Source organism: Sarcophilus harrisii, chromosome 5 (genome assembly GCF_902635505.1).
Source record: "Sarcophilus harrisii chromosome 5, mSarHar1.11, whole genome shotgun sequence".
In the NCBI taxonomy this organism is placed as follows: Eukaryota; Metazoa; Chordata; class Mammalia; order Dasyuromorphia; family Dasyuridae; genus Sarcophilus; species Sarcophilus harrisii.
The window spans coordinates 85,103,233-85,119,706 of NC_045430.1; the positions used below are offsets into that span (position 1 = coordinate 85,103,233).

A 16,474-nucleotide genomic window follows, 5' to 3' on the forward strand; every position below is an offset into this window, starting at 1 on the left:
GACTTGAACAGGGTTACACAGCTAGGAAGTGTTATGTGTCTGAGGCCACATTTGAACTCAGGTTCTCCTGACTTCAGGGCTGGTGCTGTATCCACTTCGCCACCAGCTGTCCCAGGTTCCAATCTGTTTTTGCTAAACTGAATGCATATTGCTCCCCAACATGGACTCTTATGTTCCAGCTAAATTGGCCTTGTTACTATTTCTCAAACATGATTGTACAGTCCTACTTTCTACATCTTTATGGGCTGTTTCCTATGTCTGGATGTACTCCTTCCTCATTTCTGTTTCATATAATCCTTAACTCTATACAAGGATTAGTTTGAGTGTAAGGATATCCTAAATGAAAGCTTTCCTTAGTCATTAATATTGATCCCTTGAAATTATTTTTACACACACACACATAAAATTCCTTATCTGTTTATCAGCTGTGTTACCTCAGAAAAATGAAAGATACCTAAAGACAGATATTGTTTCATTTTTGTTTTTATATCTATAACTCTAAACAGTTGCTGGTACATAGGAGCACTAAATAGATACTTTAATTCAATTTCTTTTTTCCCCTTTTTTCTCTTTCTTCCTCTCTCTCTCTTTCCTTCCTTCCTTCCTTCCTTCCTTCCTTCCTTCCTTCCTTCCTTCCTTCCTTCCTTCCTTCCTTCCTTCCTTCCTTCCTTCCTTCCTTCCTTCCTTCCTTCCTTCCTTCCTTCCTTCCTCTGTCCTATGCCTCCTGTCTTAAGACATGGGTTTGGGATGCCTTTGATCTGCTATCCAGAGGGGACCAAATACAACTCTGTCTCTTCTAGTATGGCCAGGTTTGTTGATGGTTGAAATATGTAGTTCCAGTTGTTAGCGTGTGTACATAGTCATTAACTGTAGAGCCAGAGAAGGTTATCAGATGATAAGAACAAAATTGTTCAGATGTACAAGTATTGTGGAGCTTTTGATACACCATTAAGGTCAAGGAAATATGTTGTTTCATGTTGACAATTGTTTGGCTTATTTATTCTAGAGGAGGGAGGAGAAAGGACATGAGCATTTATCATTTGCTAGGACAGGGTTATGAAATATTGTCTGGAAGAATGCTGAGTGGCGAATAGTTCTTAAGGTTCATTTCCCTCTGCTTTAGATTGAATACTGTGTAGGTAGTTGGAGGAATGATGTTAAAATCAAGGAAGAACTTTATGATAAGATTAGTTCCCTTCATAAGTCAACTGCATTTCACCGTTTTAGATTTATTCATTTCAATTTTTATTCTTTTTATGTTCCTCATAAATGGAATTCTATTTCCCATCTCTGTCTTTGCTTAGGGTATATTCCATATTAGAATGTATTTTGTCCTCATGTCCATCTCTTAGAATTCCTAGCTCTCTTCAAAACTTAGTATAATCTCCCATAGCATCCCTTTCCTGATCTTCCCAGTTGCAGGTGTATTCTCCCTGTTAAATCAACCAAATTAATTTGTATTTATTTTGTGTTAGTTGATTGGTTGTTGTCCTTCGTTTCTGAAGAGGACCAAAATGCCAGTTCTATGTTGGAGTCAAGGTTCTATGTTTCCAACTGTAGCTGATGAGATTAATATGAGTGTCAAGGGCTCTACCACATGTTGGACACAAATAGTACATAAGAACATTTAAAGTGGAGCTTCTGCCATAGTGTCTAACATGTACTAAGTACTTAATAATTGCTTGTTGTTCCAGGTAAGGTGGCCATGTGAAAGGTGCAGAGCACCTAATTCTTCTACCTTTATTCCAATAATGATTTAACAAGACCATCAGATCAAGCAACAACCCCCAAATCCAAAGTGATCCTTCAGGAAACTGTTTTATCCAGTCTAAGGGTAAACACAAAGGTGAGCAGAAGCTAAGAGTCCTGGAAGAGAAAACAGTCCAGAAGTTTTGATCTCAGGGAAGTCTCAGAAACTTCCTGACTGGGAAAACTCCAGCAATGGTGAAGCAGTAAGTATGAACAGAATTGTTCCCAGAAGGTATAGGAGAGGCAGGATCCTGATCTTAGAAGCCTCAGAGAAGAGAGAAGACAACTCAGTGTCCTGATTAAGGACAGCTACCACAGAACACTAACTGTACTTATAGTGAGAAGAAAATAAGAAGGAGCCTAAGAAGGTTATTTTAAGAAAAAAAAAGGAAAGGAATATATAGTAGGTCAAAAGTGAGGAGAAAGAAGAGGAAACTTATTATCTTGCATAGTTAGGAAATGTATGAGGAAGGGAAGAAATATGATATGAATCTCATTTCATCTGAACTGAACAAAACAGGATTCAACAGACACACACACACACAACCTATACATGCTCTCGAAGAGTTTGGTTATCTCAGCAGGGAAATAGCAAGATAGCATGGAATGGGTGGTTTAGAGGCAGGGTAGGGATGGTTACGCAAAACAAATTCTACTGTGGCTATGATAGATCATGAAGGGGGAGATTAAGAGGAAAGAAAGATTAAGAATTTGAGGTGATGATTAGGTAAGGAGAAGAGAAGAAGACCAGTGGGGTAAAGAGCTCATTTCCATTATAGATTACTAAGTATTAAGCAATCATTTTATAAAAATCATTTTTTTGTGTGTGAAAAAAGGATGAGGGATAAAGAAAAGAAAGAAAAAGAATGAGGTTTGGATGGAGTGAAATATATAATTGATGATTATAACTACAAATATAAATAGGATGAAGCTACCCACAAAAAGGAAGAAGGTCACACTATAGTTTAGAAAGCAGACTTCACCACGATGTTTATAAAAAACACATAAACTCACTCAGAATTATACTAAGGAGATTGGATTAAGATTTAATACTGTTTCAAGTAAATTTCATTTTTTTCAGATTTTAAAGAGAAAAATTTCTGTTTAAAAAACAGAAATACTGGAGCAGTTAGGTAGCGTGATGGATAGAGCACCAGTCCTGAAGTCAGAAGGACCTGAGTTCAAATCTGACCCCAGACACTTAACACTTCTGAGCTTGTGACCCTGGACATGTCACTTGACTCCAATTGCCTCAGCAAAAACAACCCCCCCCCAAAAAAAAAAAATCATCCAGAAATACTAATAATGATTTTAGACAAAACAACAGTTAAAAATGGATAGGATTAAAAGAGAGAAGCAGGAAATTTCATTCTGCTTCAATTCACCATGAATACTAGAGGCATCTAGAGGTAGCTAGGTGGTGTCTCTACCTAGAAAGAATGCTGGGTCTTGAGTCAGGAAGATCAGAGTTCAAATCTGGATTTAGATACCCACTAAGTGACCTTAGGTAAGTTTCTTAAAGTCTTTTTGCCTCATTTTCCTCAATTATAAAACAAGGATAATATTATTACTTACTTTTCAGGGTTGTTATAGGAGTTGGATGAGATAATAGTTGTAAAGTGCTTAGCATGGTGTCTTACATGATTAGTATTTAATAAATGTTTATTTCCTTCTTTAATATCTAATTGCACTGAATGGTATAACATCTAAATACTTTCAGGCAGGTAGGTTTTATAATAGGTCACCCAGGTGCCATGGGTAGTATTGGAGGTGGAGTCAGGCTAGTCACTTAACCTCTGTCTACCCTAGTGAATGAAGTTCTTGGGCAGCTAGGTGGCACAGTAGATAGAACATCAGCCTTGAATTCAGGAGGACCTGAGATCAAATCTAGCTTTAGACATTTAACACTTCCAAGCTGTGTGATCCTGGGCAAGTCATTTAACCCTAATTGCCCAAGCAAAAAACAAAAAAAAAGGTTTTTTTCTCTGAAAAATTCATGGGAATTGTCACTTTCTCTTCTTGTCCAGCCAAACTAAACTTCTCTCCATTCCTCACACTTATCTTGATCTAGCCGTCTTTCATGTCTTGAATGCATTTTCTCCTTACCTCTACCCTGAAGAATTTATTTCTTTAAGAAATAGCACAAACATTATATTTTATGTGAAGAGTTTTCTAATCCCCTCAACTGCTAGTGCCTTCTCTTTAAAACTACCTTGTATGTAACTACTTTTTATATATTTATATTTATGCTGGATATATTTGTATATTTACTTGTCTCCCCAATTAAAATGAAAGCTCCATATAAGTAGGATTATTTCATTCTTTGTACTTGTACCACCATGGTTTAGCATAGTGCCTTGTATGTAATACAATTTTTTTGAGCTGACTCTTCATCTGGGTTTTCTAGAGGTGGTACTAGATAGTATCAGGAGGCAAGATGATTTGGGTTGGATACTTCATTTTACCTAAGCTTTGGAATGAATGAGGATCAGCTTAATTTCCTTGATTCCTCTCCCTAGAGGTCTTCAAGTTTTAGTCAAATGATTACTTGTTGGGGATATTATAGAAGGATAGAAGGAAATCCTGTTGAGGTAGACATTCAACTAGTTGGCCAATGTAATTTAATGCTGAGATTTTCTGATTTTCTGATTTCTTAGGTTGACTCATGAGAATTTCCAGATTGTTGTTGTTTGTTTTCAAAGAGGACCAGTGACAAAGGTGATGTCTTAACTTGTAGGTGAATTGGATTTAAGTGAGGCATAGCTGCATAAAGCCTCTAGCTTCCAGGATCATTGAAGTGACTATAGAAGAAGGGAAACTAATTGATTTTTGGCTTCATCCTAGGGAATTTAGGGCAAAATGTATTTAATAAAACTGAGATTTGACTTATGTCTAGGGATTCCCTAAATGAGATGATTTATAGAGCTCTGTACAGAAAAATTTTCCATGTCCAAAGTGGTAGATATAAGCTGATTTTCTCCACTATCAAAAGAAATGCTTAGACTGCAAGGGACTCATAGGCATGCATAGACAAATACTTTAAATATTGAAAGAGTAATTAATAGCTTCTATTATATTCTCCTAGGAAGTAAAGACTCTTGGGGGACTTAATGGACTATTAACCAGATATTTTAATGTCACCTCTGGCCTGTCCAGTTCAGATTTCCTGGCGAGCCAGGGCATGACTTGGGTTTTCAGAGGATGAGAAAAGGATTAATTGGACTGACTGTGATCCAAAGTAAAGAATAAGGGAATAAGCAACAATATAATCACTTAAAACATGAATCTTTAGGCTACTGTATTCTTAATTGAAGTAAACTGAATGTGATATCTTAAATTTTTCTCTTGGTAGAGCCAGTGGGAAATTTTGGAGAGGTAATAAAGAACTATGAAAATAATTAACTTATTAGAAGAATCACAGAGTTTATTTCTATGATTTTATTAGTTCCTCATCACTTAATCCTTTAAACTGTAGAAGCAGAGTATAGATGGAAAGGATTAAGTGATAAACCTATAGAGTTTTACTCAGTTTTCTGGGTAAGTTTATTCTTGGTATTAAGCTTATTGTTGTGATATGGGAACCACCTTCCAGTGGCTGCTGGAGGTCTAACTCAGACCTGTAGAATGGGTCTCTTCATGTGAGAGGATAATGATGATATAAGGAGACTGAGAGACAGTTGCTGTTCTCTGACCTCCTGACTGAGAGGCAGTTGCGTTGTCTAACCTCTCTTCTCTTCCCTCTGCCTCCAATTTATTTCATTCCCAGTCCACAAACAACTGTGGCTGCTTAGCAACTCCTTCAGATGTTATGATCCACAGGTGTGGAGGCTCTTGGAGAATTGACCTGCCCCTTCACTTAGGCATGGTCCTTAACAGTTTATATTCTTTGCTTTCTGAAATAACATCTTCTATGTTCTCCATTTCTTTATGATGATGTCTGTTAAGTCTTGTGTGATCATTACAATGGCTTCTTGACTTCTTTCTTCCTGATTATTTGCTCTAATTTTTCTTTGACCTGGAAGCTCTGGATTTTGGCTGTGATATTCCTGGGAGGTTTTACTTTGGGGTTTCATTTAGATTGTAAATGGTAGATCTTTTTATTTCCACTTTGTTCTTTAGGACTAAGAGATCTGGGCAATTTTAAGATTTCTTGAAATATGATGGCTAGATGTTTGTTTTGTTATGGCATTTATATAGATAACTTAATGATTTTCATTCCCTGCCCTCAATCTGTTTTCTCAGTCAAGTTTTGCTAAGTGATACTCCTGACCTTTTCTTGTGTTCCCATCCCATCCCCAATCATCTGACTTTTGATTTGAAACCAGGAATATCTGAGTTCAAATCCCTCTTTAGAGACTGATTTGTTAGATATCCCATTTTTTGTATATATGAAAGAGGAATAAAAGGAGCTAAATTAATTTCCAATTAATCTGAATAATTAAGATGAAGAATATTGTAACTCATAAACTAGCCATTTAAGGAAAATGTTGATGTAATTTTCAAATATACTCAAATCCTTGAATATCTTTATTAATCTAGAAATTTACAGACAAAAAGAAGCTAATCTTATCTATTGAATCTTGAATCTTCATCTTGAATCTTTTCTGAAGCTTGCAGAAATAAAGATGAAAAGAATAAGTTAACCACAAGTACCACTCTTCTAGGACAAAATTCCTTTTTTTTTTTTTTTTTTTTTTTTTTAAAGCTTTTTGTTTTCAAAACATGCATGGATAATTTGACAATGACCCTTATATAGACTTGGGTTTCAGATTTTCTCCTCTTTCCCCCTACCTCCTCCCCTAGATGGCAAGTAATCCAATATATGTTAAACTTGTTAAAATATATGTTAAATCCAATATGTATAAACATATATAATTCTCTTGCTGTACAAGAAAAATTAGATTAAAAAAAGAAAGTAAATGAGTGAGAAAACAAAATGCAAGTGAACAACAACAAAAAGAGTGAGAATGCTATATTGTGATCCACATTCAGTTCCCACAGTCTTCTTGCTGGGTGTAGATGGTTCTCTTCATCACAAGATCATTGGAACTGGCATCAATCACCTCATTGTTGGAAAGAATCACATTCATCAGAATTGATTGTCATATAATATTGATGTTGCCATGTACAATGAACTCCTGGTTCTGTTCATTTCACTTAGCATCAGTTCATGTAAGTCTCTTCAGGCCTTTCCAAAGTCATAGGACATAATTCCTTAGCCACTACACTCTCCAATCTCCTCTGAATACAAGGACAATGTTGTAGAGGGCGGAACTTTGGAGAAGTATACTTGAAACAAGGTGTTAACTCAATGGAATTGATGAGATGATAGTTCTCTAGGTCACATATATACTTAGTACTTAGCATGGTGATGTAATGGTTCTCGAAGTTCACACAATCAGTATGCTGTAATGATTTAATTACAATAAGGTATATAAGGGCTAATAAGGAGTGGAAGAGAGATATTCTATCTTTGATCAGCCTCATGATGACTCTCCTGACTCTTGCACTATGGAGGAGACTGGTTCAGATTGGGAGACTGAAGGAGGCAATAAAGATTTTGGACTTTATTCCTGACTATTCTCATGGTTACTATTCTGCTGACTCCAAGGCTGGTCCCAAGGCCCTCCAGAAAGCTAGCCTGAACATTACACAATGTAATCTTAATTTCCCAACAAAATGGAGAGTTAAAAAGAGGCCATATGGTATAGAATGCATCAAAATAGAACAGTCCAGTTATTTCTATATGCAAAAAGCAATGATTTTCTTAAAAATAATCACAGCATTTATTATAGAATGATTAGAATTAGATTCAGCAGTTTAACTTATACCTACTATTACAATCTACTGGGAGGCTGACAGAACAATGTTATCAATTCAAAATAGTTTTGCAATACTGATAACTGTCCATATTCCATTTTATCTTTCCTTTGTACTTCTATTCAAATTGTTAAATTTGATCTTCTTTTCGGTGATCTTTCTTCTGATGTTGGCCAAATTTTCCCATTGGCAGCATAAGAACAGGATCAACTACAAGCATTTACCAGAGCATAAAATCAGAAAATAGATAAAAAATATCACAATTAAATGGAGGGCAGGAGTTATTAGGTAGGGAATTCCTGTCCCTCAAGGGTTGTTTTATTTTTTTCAGTATTCTTGCTCCTGGATCAGGAGGCAAATGTAAACACAAGATTATACCCTTTTCTGCGTATCCAAGGAGAACTAGTCTTTCCTGGATTTGAAGAAGGGAAATGTGGATGTGGTAGATGTCTATTGTTGTTACAGTTATTCTGCCACCTTTTCACCCAAACTCCTGCCTTTAGTTGGACATGTTAAACATCTACTCTCCCATCCTATTTGAGAAGAGTTTCCTCTCTTTACATCTTGGAAGGACTAAAAATCTTAAGGTTTTCATGGTTAGTCAACTCCTTGGAAGACATTATTACACTTTCATCTTCAAACTCTCTTTAACCACTGGTTCATTCTCTGAAATCTACAAATATTCTTGAAAAAAGAAACTCTTTATTTGACTCTGCCATTCTCTCAAGTTGTTGCTGTTTATTTTCTGCTCTTTAATTAGCTAAATTTCTAAAAAAAAAAAGAAAAAAGAAAAAAAGGACTAAGTATATTTGTTCTTCCACTTCATGATCCACTCTCTTCTTAATCTTTTGCCATTTTTTCTCATCCTACTCCTATGCATTCCAAGCTTGCCAAGGATATTTTACTTGAAGTCCAATGCCTTTTTCTCAGTCTTTATTCTATTTGACCACTTTATTGATTCTAAGACCATTATTGTCTTTCTTGTCTGGGAAATTTTCTCCTCACTGGGTTATAGAGGACCCTCATTTCCTTTGGTGTCTCCTCATGCCTGTCTTTTCTCAGGTTTTTTTTTTTTTTTTATCAACCTGTTCTTGTCTACTAAAGTTTGTGCCCTGTGCCCTAACCCTAAGATTTTGTTCTAGGTCCTCTTCTTCTATACTTATTCCACTGTTAATTTCATTAATTCTTTTGAGTTCAATTATAATTTGTAAGCAAATGTTTTTTCAGATCTAAACATCTAGCTAGTCCTTTTCTGTACCCTGCACCCTAGTTTTACATGAGATGTATTAATGTGGACAGGCATCTCAAACTCAACCTGTCCAAATAGGTCTGCATTATACTATCTCATTATATCTGCCTCACCTTCCTCACCTGCCTTTTGTGTTTAAGATTGCATGATTCTTTCAGTTTAGAATTTGAGGTCATTCTTCTGTCTTCTTCCACCTTTTCCTCTATATCTTATCATTTTCTAAATGTTGATTTTACCTGCACCACTTACCTCACATTTGTCCTATTCTTTCCATTCTTTTCCAAGAGGACCATAAGCTAAGAAAAGAAGAAAATTTTTATGCAACATTTTTTTTTGTATTACAAAGAAATTATAAACCAAGTAGATACCCATCAATTGGAGTTGTCTGAACAGACTGTGGTATATTAATGCAATGGAACATTTCTGTGTTGTAAAAAATTATAACGAAGATGAATATGGGAATGCATGGACAGTTTTACATAGACTGATTGAGAATTATTTAAGCAAAGTCAAGAAAACATACACAGCAACTACAATGATGCAAATGGAAACAACAACCACACATAAACAAAAATCAAAAATGAATGTTGCAAAATTATAAAGAACAGGTATGACTTGAAAAAATTATATGAGGATACATTCCTCATTCTCCCTTTTGTGTAGGTGAGACCTTTACAAATAACTTCAGACTTTTGGGATATATGAGTGTTTTTGCTGTTATTTCATCTTCTTTTTCTGTTTTTTATCTTTAAAAATATTATTTGTTACATGGATGGCTCTTTGGGAAGTGGTAGAAGTAGGAATACTAGGGGCTGCTATGATGATGTAAAAAAGCAAAAAAAGTGATATATTTAAAAAAAACTTTAAAAAGAACAAGTTCTTGGATACCTGGTTAATAATTCTCTTTTATCTTCTAATAAGCAGAAATAGGAACAATAGATAAAATTTGTGTAAAGAATGATGCAGGTTAAATATAAGAACAACCTTTTTAATGGTTGCCAAAATGCAGGTGAAATAGCTCAGGAGGTCATCTCATGGAAGATTCTCTCATGAAATATTTGCTAGATGACTGCTTATTGGATAATTTGTAAAAGGTTAGATTATTCCAAATAGTTTTTGAACTTTCTTGCACCTTTGTAAGATTCTTTGATTTTATCATTTCATATGTGAAATTTCCATCTGATTTTTTTTCTTACCTATTTCTTATTTTCATTCTTTTGTCATGTCTGAGGATCACAATCTCCTTTGATCCATCCATTTTCTTTAGTTATTACTTTCTGTCTATGTCTTCTTTTTTTTTTTTGTCTCCCCATTATGGGGCATATGTATATGTATGTATGTACATATAGAGTATTCTAAAAGTTTTAGGGCAGTTTTTATCCTATTGTAACTTATACACTAACTTATACAACTACACTAATTTTTCTGTATGTACATAGAAATATGTATGTATAATTTCTGATGTTGTATGTCATTCCTTCCTAGAAAATAGAAATAAGATAGATCTTCTCTAAAACAGAATTTGAGAAAGGTATTGGGGAGTAGTATGTAGTAATCCTTTCCCTTTCCTTAGCTTTCTTTCCAAGAGCATTTCAAGAGATGCCTGCATGATGCTATTTCACTTAATGTTTGCAAGTATTTTGTAGTGTTTGTTAGTATTACAGGTTTTTCCTTTTTCATGGCTTGAGTCAAATAATTAATAAATAATAATCATCAATGATTTCTTTTTAGTTTGCCAGACAATTTCAGGATCTCTAAGGTATTTCAGAGAATCAGAGTTTCAATTTCAGAACTGGAAGGTATTAGAAATACACTTGATACTGATACTGAAAATCAGATAATGAGGAAAATTAACTAAAGAAGAATTTTAGAGAATCATCTTAACATTTCTGATGGGAAGTGGGCTCCACTCCTCTTTGGAAAGAGGGAAAGCCAAACACAGAAGTAAGAAAAGCTTTATACTTATTAGCTCAGGGAACAGTCCCTCCCTTCAGTGACCAGATTGGTCTATTCCCTTCCAGCTACAGTCTTTGTGATACACTCATTGTATGTTTTCCCCTAAAAATGTATAAGCATGTCCCCCCTTCCTTGTCCTACATCCCATGTTCAAAAATGGCAGAAAACTCCTCTTATGGGGTATGTTATTTAATATTCAATTACCCTATTAAATAAGCACACTAGTGATTTGGTTAAGTTAGGTCATTGACCCCAATCAATTTGAGTTGGATTAGGTATTATCTTAAACTGGTGTTTTTTTCAAAACCACAAGATTCTTTCTGACTCTCACACATATTCATTATAAATTATTGGCATTATAATGATTTACAAGCTTGAGGATTAAACAGTGTGCTTTGGATTTATTATAATTTCACATAATCAGAGTTATTTATTTTATTTTTCTATATACCTCTATACTTTGTTTGATTGATAATATATCTACTCATAGCTATAGAAAGCATATGATCTGTTTGTCTTTTAATATTTTTATATTATGATCTTTAATATAAAGGACATTTTATTCAGAATATACTGTGGAAAGCAGTATGAGGTAGGGAGTCACAGCCTAATTGCTTTCTAGTTTTCATATTGCTTTCTAGTTTTCTCAGTTTTTGTGAAATAGAAAGGAGCTCTTTCCCAACTAATTTATGTTTTCCAGTTGAAAATTGGGTGGTTGAGTTTTATTGTTTCTAATTTTCCATTCTCTAGTCTGTTATATTGATCTAAATATCAACTAATTTTGATGATTGTTGCTTTATATAATTTTTTGAGATCTAGAAATATAGTTATAAAGTGGCTTATGCTTATATCCCCAGTGATAGAGCAAAACTCTAATAACAGACTGGTTGCTGAGCGGCTAGCCCTGTGCTAGTAAAACTCACTCCACTTGGTGGCTCCCATTGAATCCTAATGATATAAACAAAGGGACAGCATTCAATACCAAAATATAAAATGAGGCAAATGTATTTTTTAAAGACAGAACAACAAAAAAAAAAATCACAATTAAGTGGAAATAAGGCAAGGGTTGTTATATAGGAAATGTCTATTCCTTAAGACTTATTTTGTTTTTCTCAATGATCCTACTGTGGAGGTCATGGGGTGCAGTCAGATTCTTCCCATAACAGGTTGCCAGAAAGATAGGTTAAGACCACAAAAGTGTTCTGAGGCATCCTTAAAGAATTTGTTAATACAAAATTCCAAATCAAGGGGTTAATCTTCATTTTATTATGCTGCTAAGGATGGGCTAAATTTCAAGAGGAATTAGCAAAGAAAGGGGTTTTCAGCAATTAATAAGGGAAAAGCAAGTTCCCTAGTGGAACTCAATTAATCAGGAAGAAAACCTGAAACAAAAGATCTAAACAAAATCAAAAGAGTCCCCTTATAATCCTATCAATGTTCTTCCCTATTTGCCTCAGAAAATATCAAATTTTAATATTGAAATATTGAATTTTAAATTCAAAATTCAATGATTTTTTTCTTAGTCCCTATTGTACTTTACCACTCTAAAGATTCTTATATGTTATTACCTTCCTCTTCTTAGACAGTCTCTCCTCAACTGGTTTTTAAGATCCTGATCTTCTTTGTATTCTCTTCATACCTGTCTGACAAATGAGGGTGGAGAAGACCCCAGATCTTTAGTGGCTGGGCAAGTCCTTAATAGTAAGGAACAGCACTATTGAGAGAAAACCTGAATTTTACAGGTGAAGCTACTCCCTGAGGCAAGCAAAGAGGAGCACTGATTAAGACCTTTTGGTCTTTATTAGACCTTTTGTTATCTTTAAGTGGACCCACCCCAAATTGAGACTCTTGGTTGAATTCTTAGCTGAATTCTTTGCATTAGCAAAACTACCATAACTCCATAGTTATTGTATCCAATCAGAAAGCCAATATGTCTTGAGGTTATTGTCTTTCTATAGCTTGTTTTCCTTATTAAAATCCTTTTTGGATTTAGTCATAGTTAGCAGTGACACTTTGTGACACCAGTCCATAATCTCAATATATTTTTGGGGTTCAACACTCCCATACCCCAACTTTGGTGGTGAAATCCCATCCTTGCCATCTTTTGTCAGGGTTCTTTGTGGATTATCAGACTGCTCTTGCCCTCTAAGTGTTTATGCACCCACTGGTCTGTTCAGAAGTCTCTCCTCTATATTTGCTTCCTTTAATCAACTTTCTTTAATCAACTTTAATTTCTTTAATCAACTACCATTAATTCAATTATATCTGAGCAGATGCTTTCCAAAATCAAATATGTAGTCCCAGTCCTATTGTACACCCTGAATCCTAGTACTACATGAGACAAATTAGGATATCCCATAAGTTTCTCAAATATCCTACTAAACTTGCCCCTTCTCCAAATTTGCCACCCCACCCTGCCTATATTTATTTGTCTCTGTTATCCTTTTTGTTTATAACTTTGATGTTATCCTTGATTGAAATATCTGTATTTCAATCCCTTATGTATTGTCATTTCTTATCCTTTAGAATAAAATTTTGACATCTTCTATTTCTTACATACTTTTAGTTATACTCAATAAACTCCCCTTTCCCATTCAGTTATCCTATATGACAAATATTTTTTAAAGAGAAAAAAATCAGCACAAATGATAGATTTATTTAATAAGTCTGAAAACAAGTGCAATGTACACCTATGGTCATGAGAGGGTAGGTTGGGGGCATTTTCTCATATTTCTTCATCTGAGTCATACTTGAGATTTATAATTTTGTTACATTCTTTTATTATTTATTTATTTATTTTTTTGTGTTGGCTGTTTTCTCCAAAGTCTTCTTCATTCTATTTGCACAACCTATTCCACATCTATTCTGTTCTATCTGCTCATACATTTCCTGAGCTAGTTCAACTTCCCATCCATTCTATATCGGACTGTTGCTACTAATTTCTTTCCTTACCAATCCATCCTTTTATGGATGCTTAACTGATGTTAAGAAAACACAAATTCAAACACACATAGGAATTACTTTGCTCAGACATCTTCATTGCCTCACCATTGCCTGTAGGATATAATATAAAATTATCAGTTTAGCATTTGAACTCTTTTAATCTGCCTCTCACTTATCTTTTGAGTCTTACTCTATGTCATATTACTTGTTTTTAACTATACTGTATTTTCTAGATAAATTGGCCTGTTAGCTAGTATGTATTTCCATTCTTCTGCTTTTGTACTTTTGTACACAAAATTCCCTATATCTGAAATGTACTCTCTTACCATTACCTCTATCTTCCTTAAGCATAGCACATCCTCAGTTTTTAATATTTGTTGAGAGTCACAGATAGTAAAGGGATCCCTGAAAAAGGTATAAGACCTTTTTGTCCTTGGAGAACTTTGCTAATCAAGTCTGGCTTGGCTTCTCCACCTACCCCTGTAGGGGATAGGCCTTCTGAGAAGTCAGAAAATGTGTCTAATCCTGTTGATTAGTAGCACCAAGAATCTTTGGAGGAAGGTATGATTACTGACTTCTAAGAAAGCATTTGGAGGACATCTGCCCTACATTCTGTTATCTGTTATCTGCTATCTGATTACTTCTGTGTATGATGTATTGACAATTGTTAGAATACAGATATAGAAGTAATGTAACTTAGAAATTTGTAACCAAAAACCTAAACCTTAGATACATGTATATTAGCACTAGTGTAATCCTGAATAAATTGGACTCCTGTTTTCACCACTCTGCAGTCCTGCCTTTTCACTCCTTATCTATGAATCAGGGCATGGAGCTGGTGCCTATACATCTCCAGCAGATTGGATAAATATTCAAACTCTTGAAATCACTTTGAATACCTGTGGTTAGATTTTTATTTATTTATCTAAGCAGATGTAATTCCCCAGAATAAAGTAAACTCCCTGAAGGGACTATTATCTTTTCATCCTTAGCATCTAGCACAATGCTTTGCATACAGTAATCCCTTTAAAATTTGCTGAATGAATTTAAGCCAGAGAGAATATTTGGGAATCTGTTATTTCATTAATTTTTTTCCTTCTTTTTCATGCAAACTTGAATTGTGTAACTATTAATGCTTCATGCTCTTTTGGATCAAATTCTTGAAGGCTTGTTTGTTCCTGAGGGTATAAATAAAAGGGTTCAACAGGGGAGTGATTGTAGTTGGGAATATACTTACTTACTTTTGGAAAGTGGAATCTTCCTTTGCTGAGGGTTTAATGTATATAGAGAGGCAGCTGCCATAGGAGAAAGAAATGACAATCATATGGGATGAACAGGTAGAAAAGGCCTTTTTTCTTTGCTGGGCGGAAGGAAATCTGAGGATTGTCTGGATGATATTTGAGTAGGAGAAAATAACTAATCCTAAGGTGGTCTTCAGTGTCACTATGGCTAAGAGAGAATGAACCAACTCTACAAGGCCTGTGTCTGAGCAAGAGAGCTTCAGAAGGGGAGTAGTATCACAATAATAATGATTTATTGTGTTGGATGAGCAGAAGTCCAAGAAACTTGCCATTAACACTGCTGGGGCACCAATCAAAAACCCAGCCAACCAAGAGCAAAGGACAAGTGAGGTGCAGACTCTATTGTTCATGATGGTTGTATAATGCAGGGGTTTTTTGATGGCAACATAGCGGTCATAGGACATGGCAGGAAGAAGATAAAACTCTGTGGCTCCTAGAAACATAGCAAAAAAGTACTGAAGGAAGCAGCACATAAAGTTGATGGTTTTGTTCCCTGTTATAATGCTGTTTAAAATTCTGGGAGTAAAAATAGATATGTAGAAAATTTCTAAGATGGAAAAATTCCAAAGGAAGAAATACATGGGGGTCTGGAGGTGGGAGTCCAATAGAGTAAGAGTGATAATGGTCAGATTGCTGATGATACTGGATATATAAATGAGAACAAGGAAGAAAAAAAGTACAACCTGGAATTCAGTGACATCTGTCAACCCCAGAAGAATGAAGTCAGTCAATGCGGTGAGATTTTTCATTGTGACTCTGGTTGAATCTGAAGGTAAAAAGAAGAGAAATCAATAGGGAGGATGGGACAACCAGTCAAATCAGCTCATGATGATTTTCATTATCTACCCAAAACTTTGGATGATTCCTCCCAAACTCCTTTTTCATGGATAGTACAGATTGTATTGATAGTTCTTCTTTAGGATGTCCCTTTTCCCATGGATTGTTCCAGAAATCATTCTAGGAATGATATTGATCAGTGAAATGGAAACCAGGGGAGGAAAATGTGGATGATATGAACTAAGGGATAATGCTACAGTAAAATTAGTTGAATAAGCCAAAGGTGGTAATGTTTACTGTGAGAATACTTGGGAAATTGTCTTTGAGTATTTGAAATGATTTGATGTGAAAGTGGGATAATTTTGTTGGACTTTTAACATTTTTTGGTGTCATGTGTCTCTTCAGCACTCTGGGGAAGCCTATAGATCTCTTCTCAGGATCATGTTTTTAAGTGCATAGAATAAAATATGTAATATTACAAAGGAAGTCAATTATATCAAAATATGTTACTGTAATACTTCAAACAAATAAAGAAAAAGGAAAAAGTTCCTAAACCCCAGGTTAAGAATCCTAATTCACCCCTTTAATGGACAGAAGTAGGAATACGGGCTAATAGGTACAGAATGATTGATTTAGGTCAAATGTTAGAACAAACTTCCTACTGATGGCCAGAAGGAGG

At 35.0% G+C, this 16,474-nt stretch overlaps 1 protein-coding gene across 1 annotated transcript; it reads right to left on the reverse strand.

Moving 5' to 3' along the window:
- Positions 1 to 14,954: 14,954 nt before the first annotated feature.
- On the reverse strand, positions 14,955 to 15,771 carry LOC100928475 (olfactory receptor 2AP1-like). Its single transcript, XM_031940974.1, has one exon. It carries the CDS (start codon positions 15,765 to 15,767, stop codon positions 14,955 to 14,957), a length of 813 nt encoding a protein of 270 aa, XP_031796834.1. The 5' UTR covers positions 15,768 to 15,771.
- Positions 15,772 to 16,474: the final 703 nt, after the last annotated feature.

What these genes read in the sequence shown, in the direction of transcription:
- LOC100928475 (XM_031940974.1), bottom strand. Translation starts at nt 15,767, where the DNA reads ATGAAAAATCTCACCGCATTGACTGACTTCATTCTTCTGGGGTTGACA.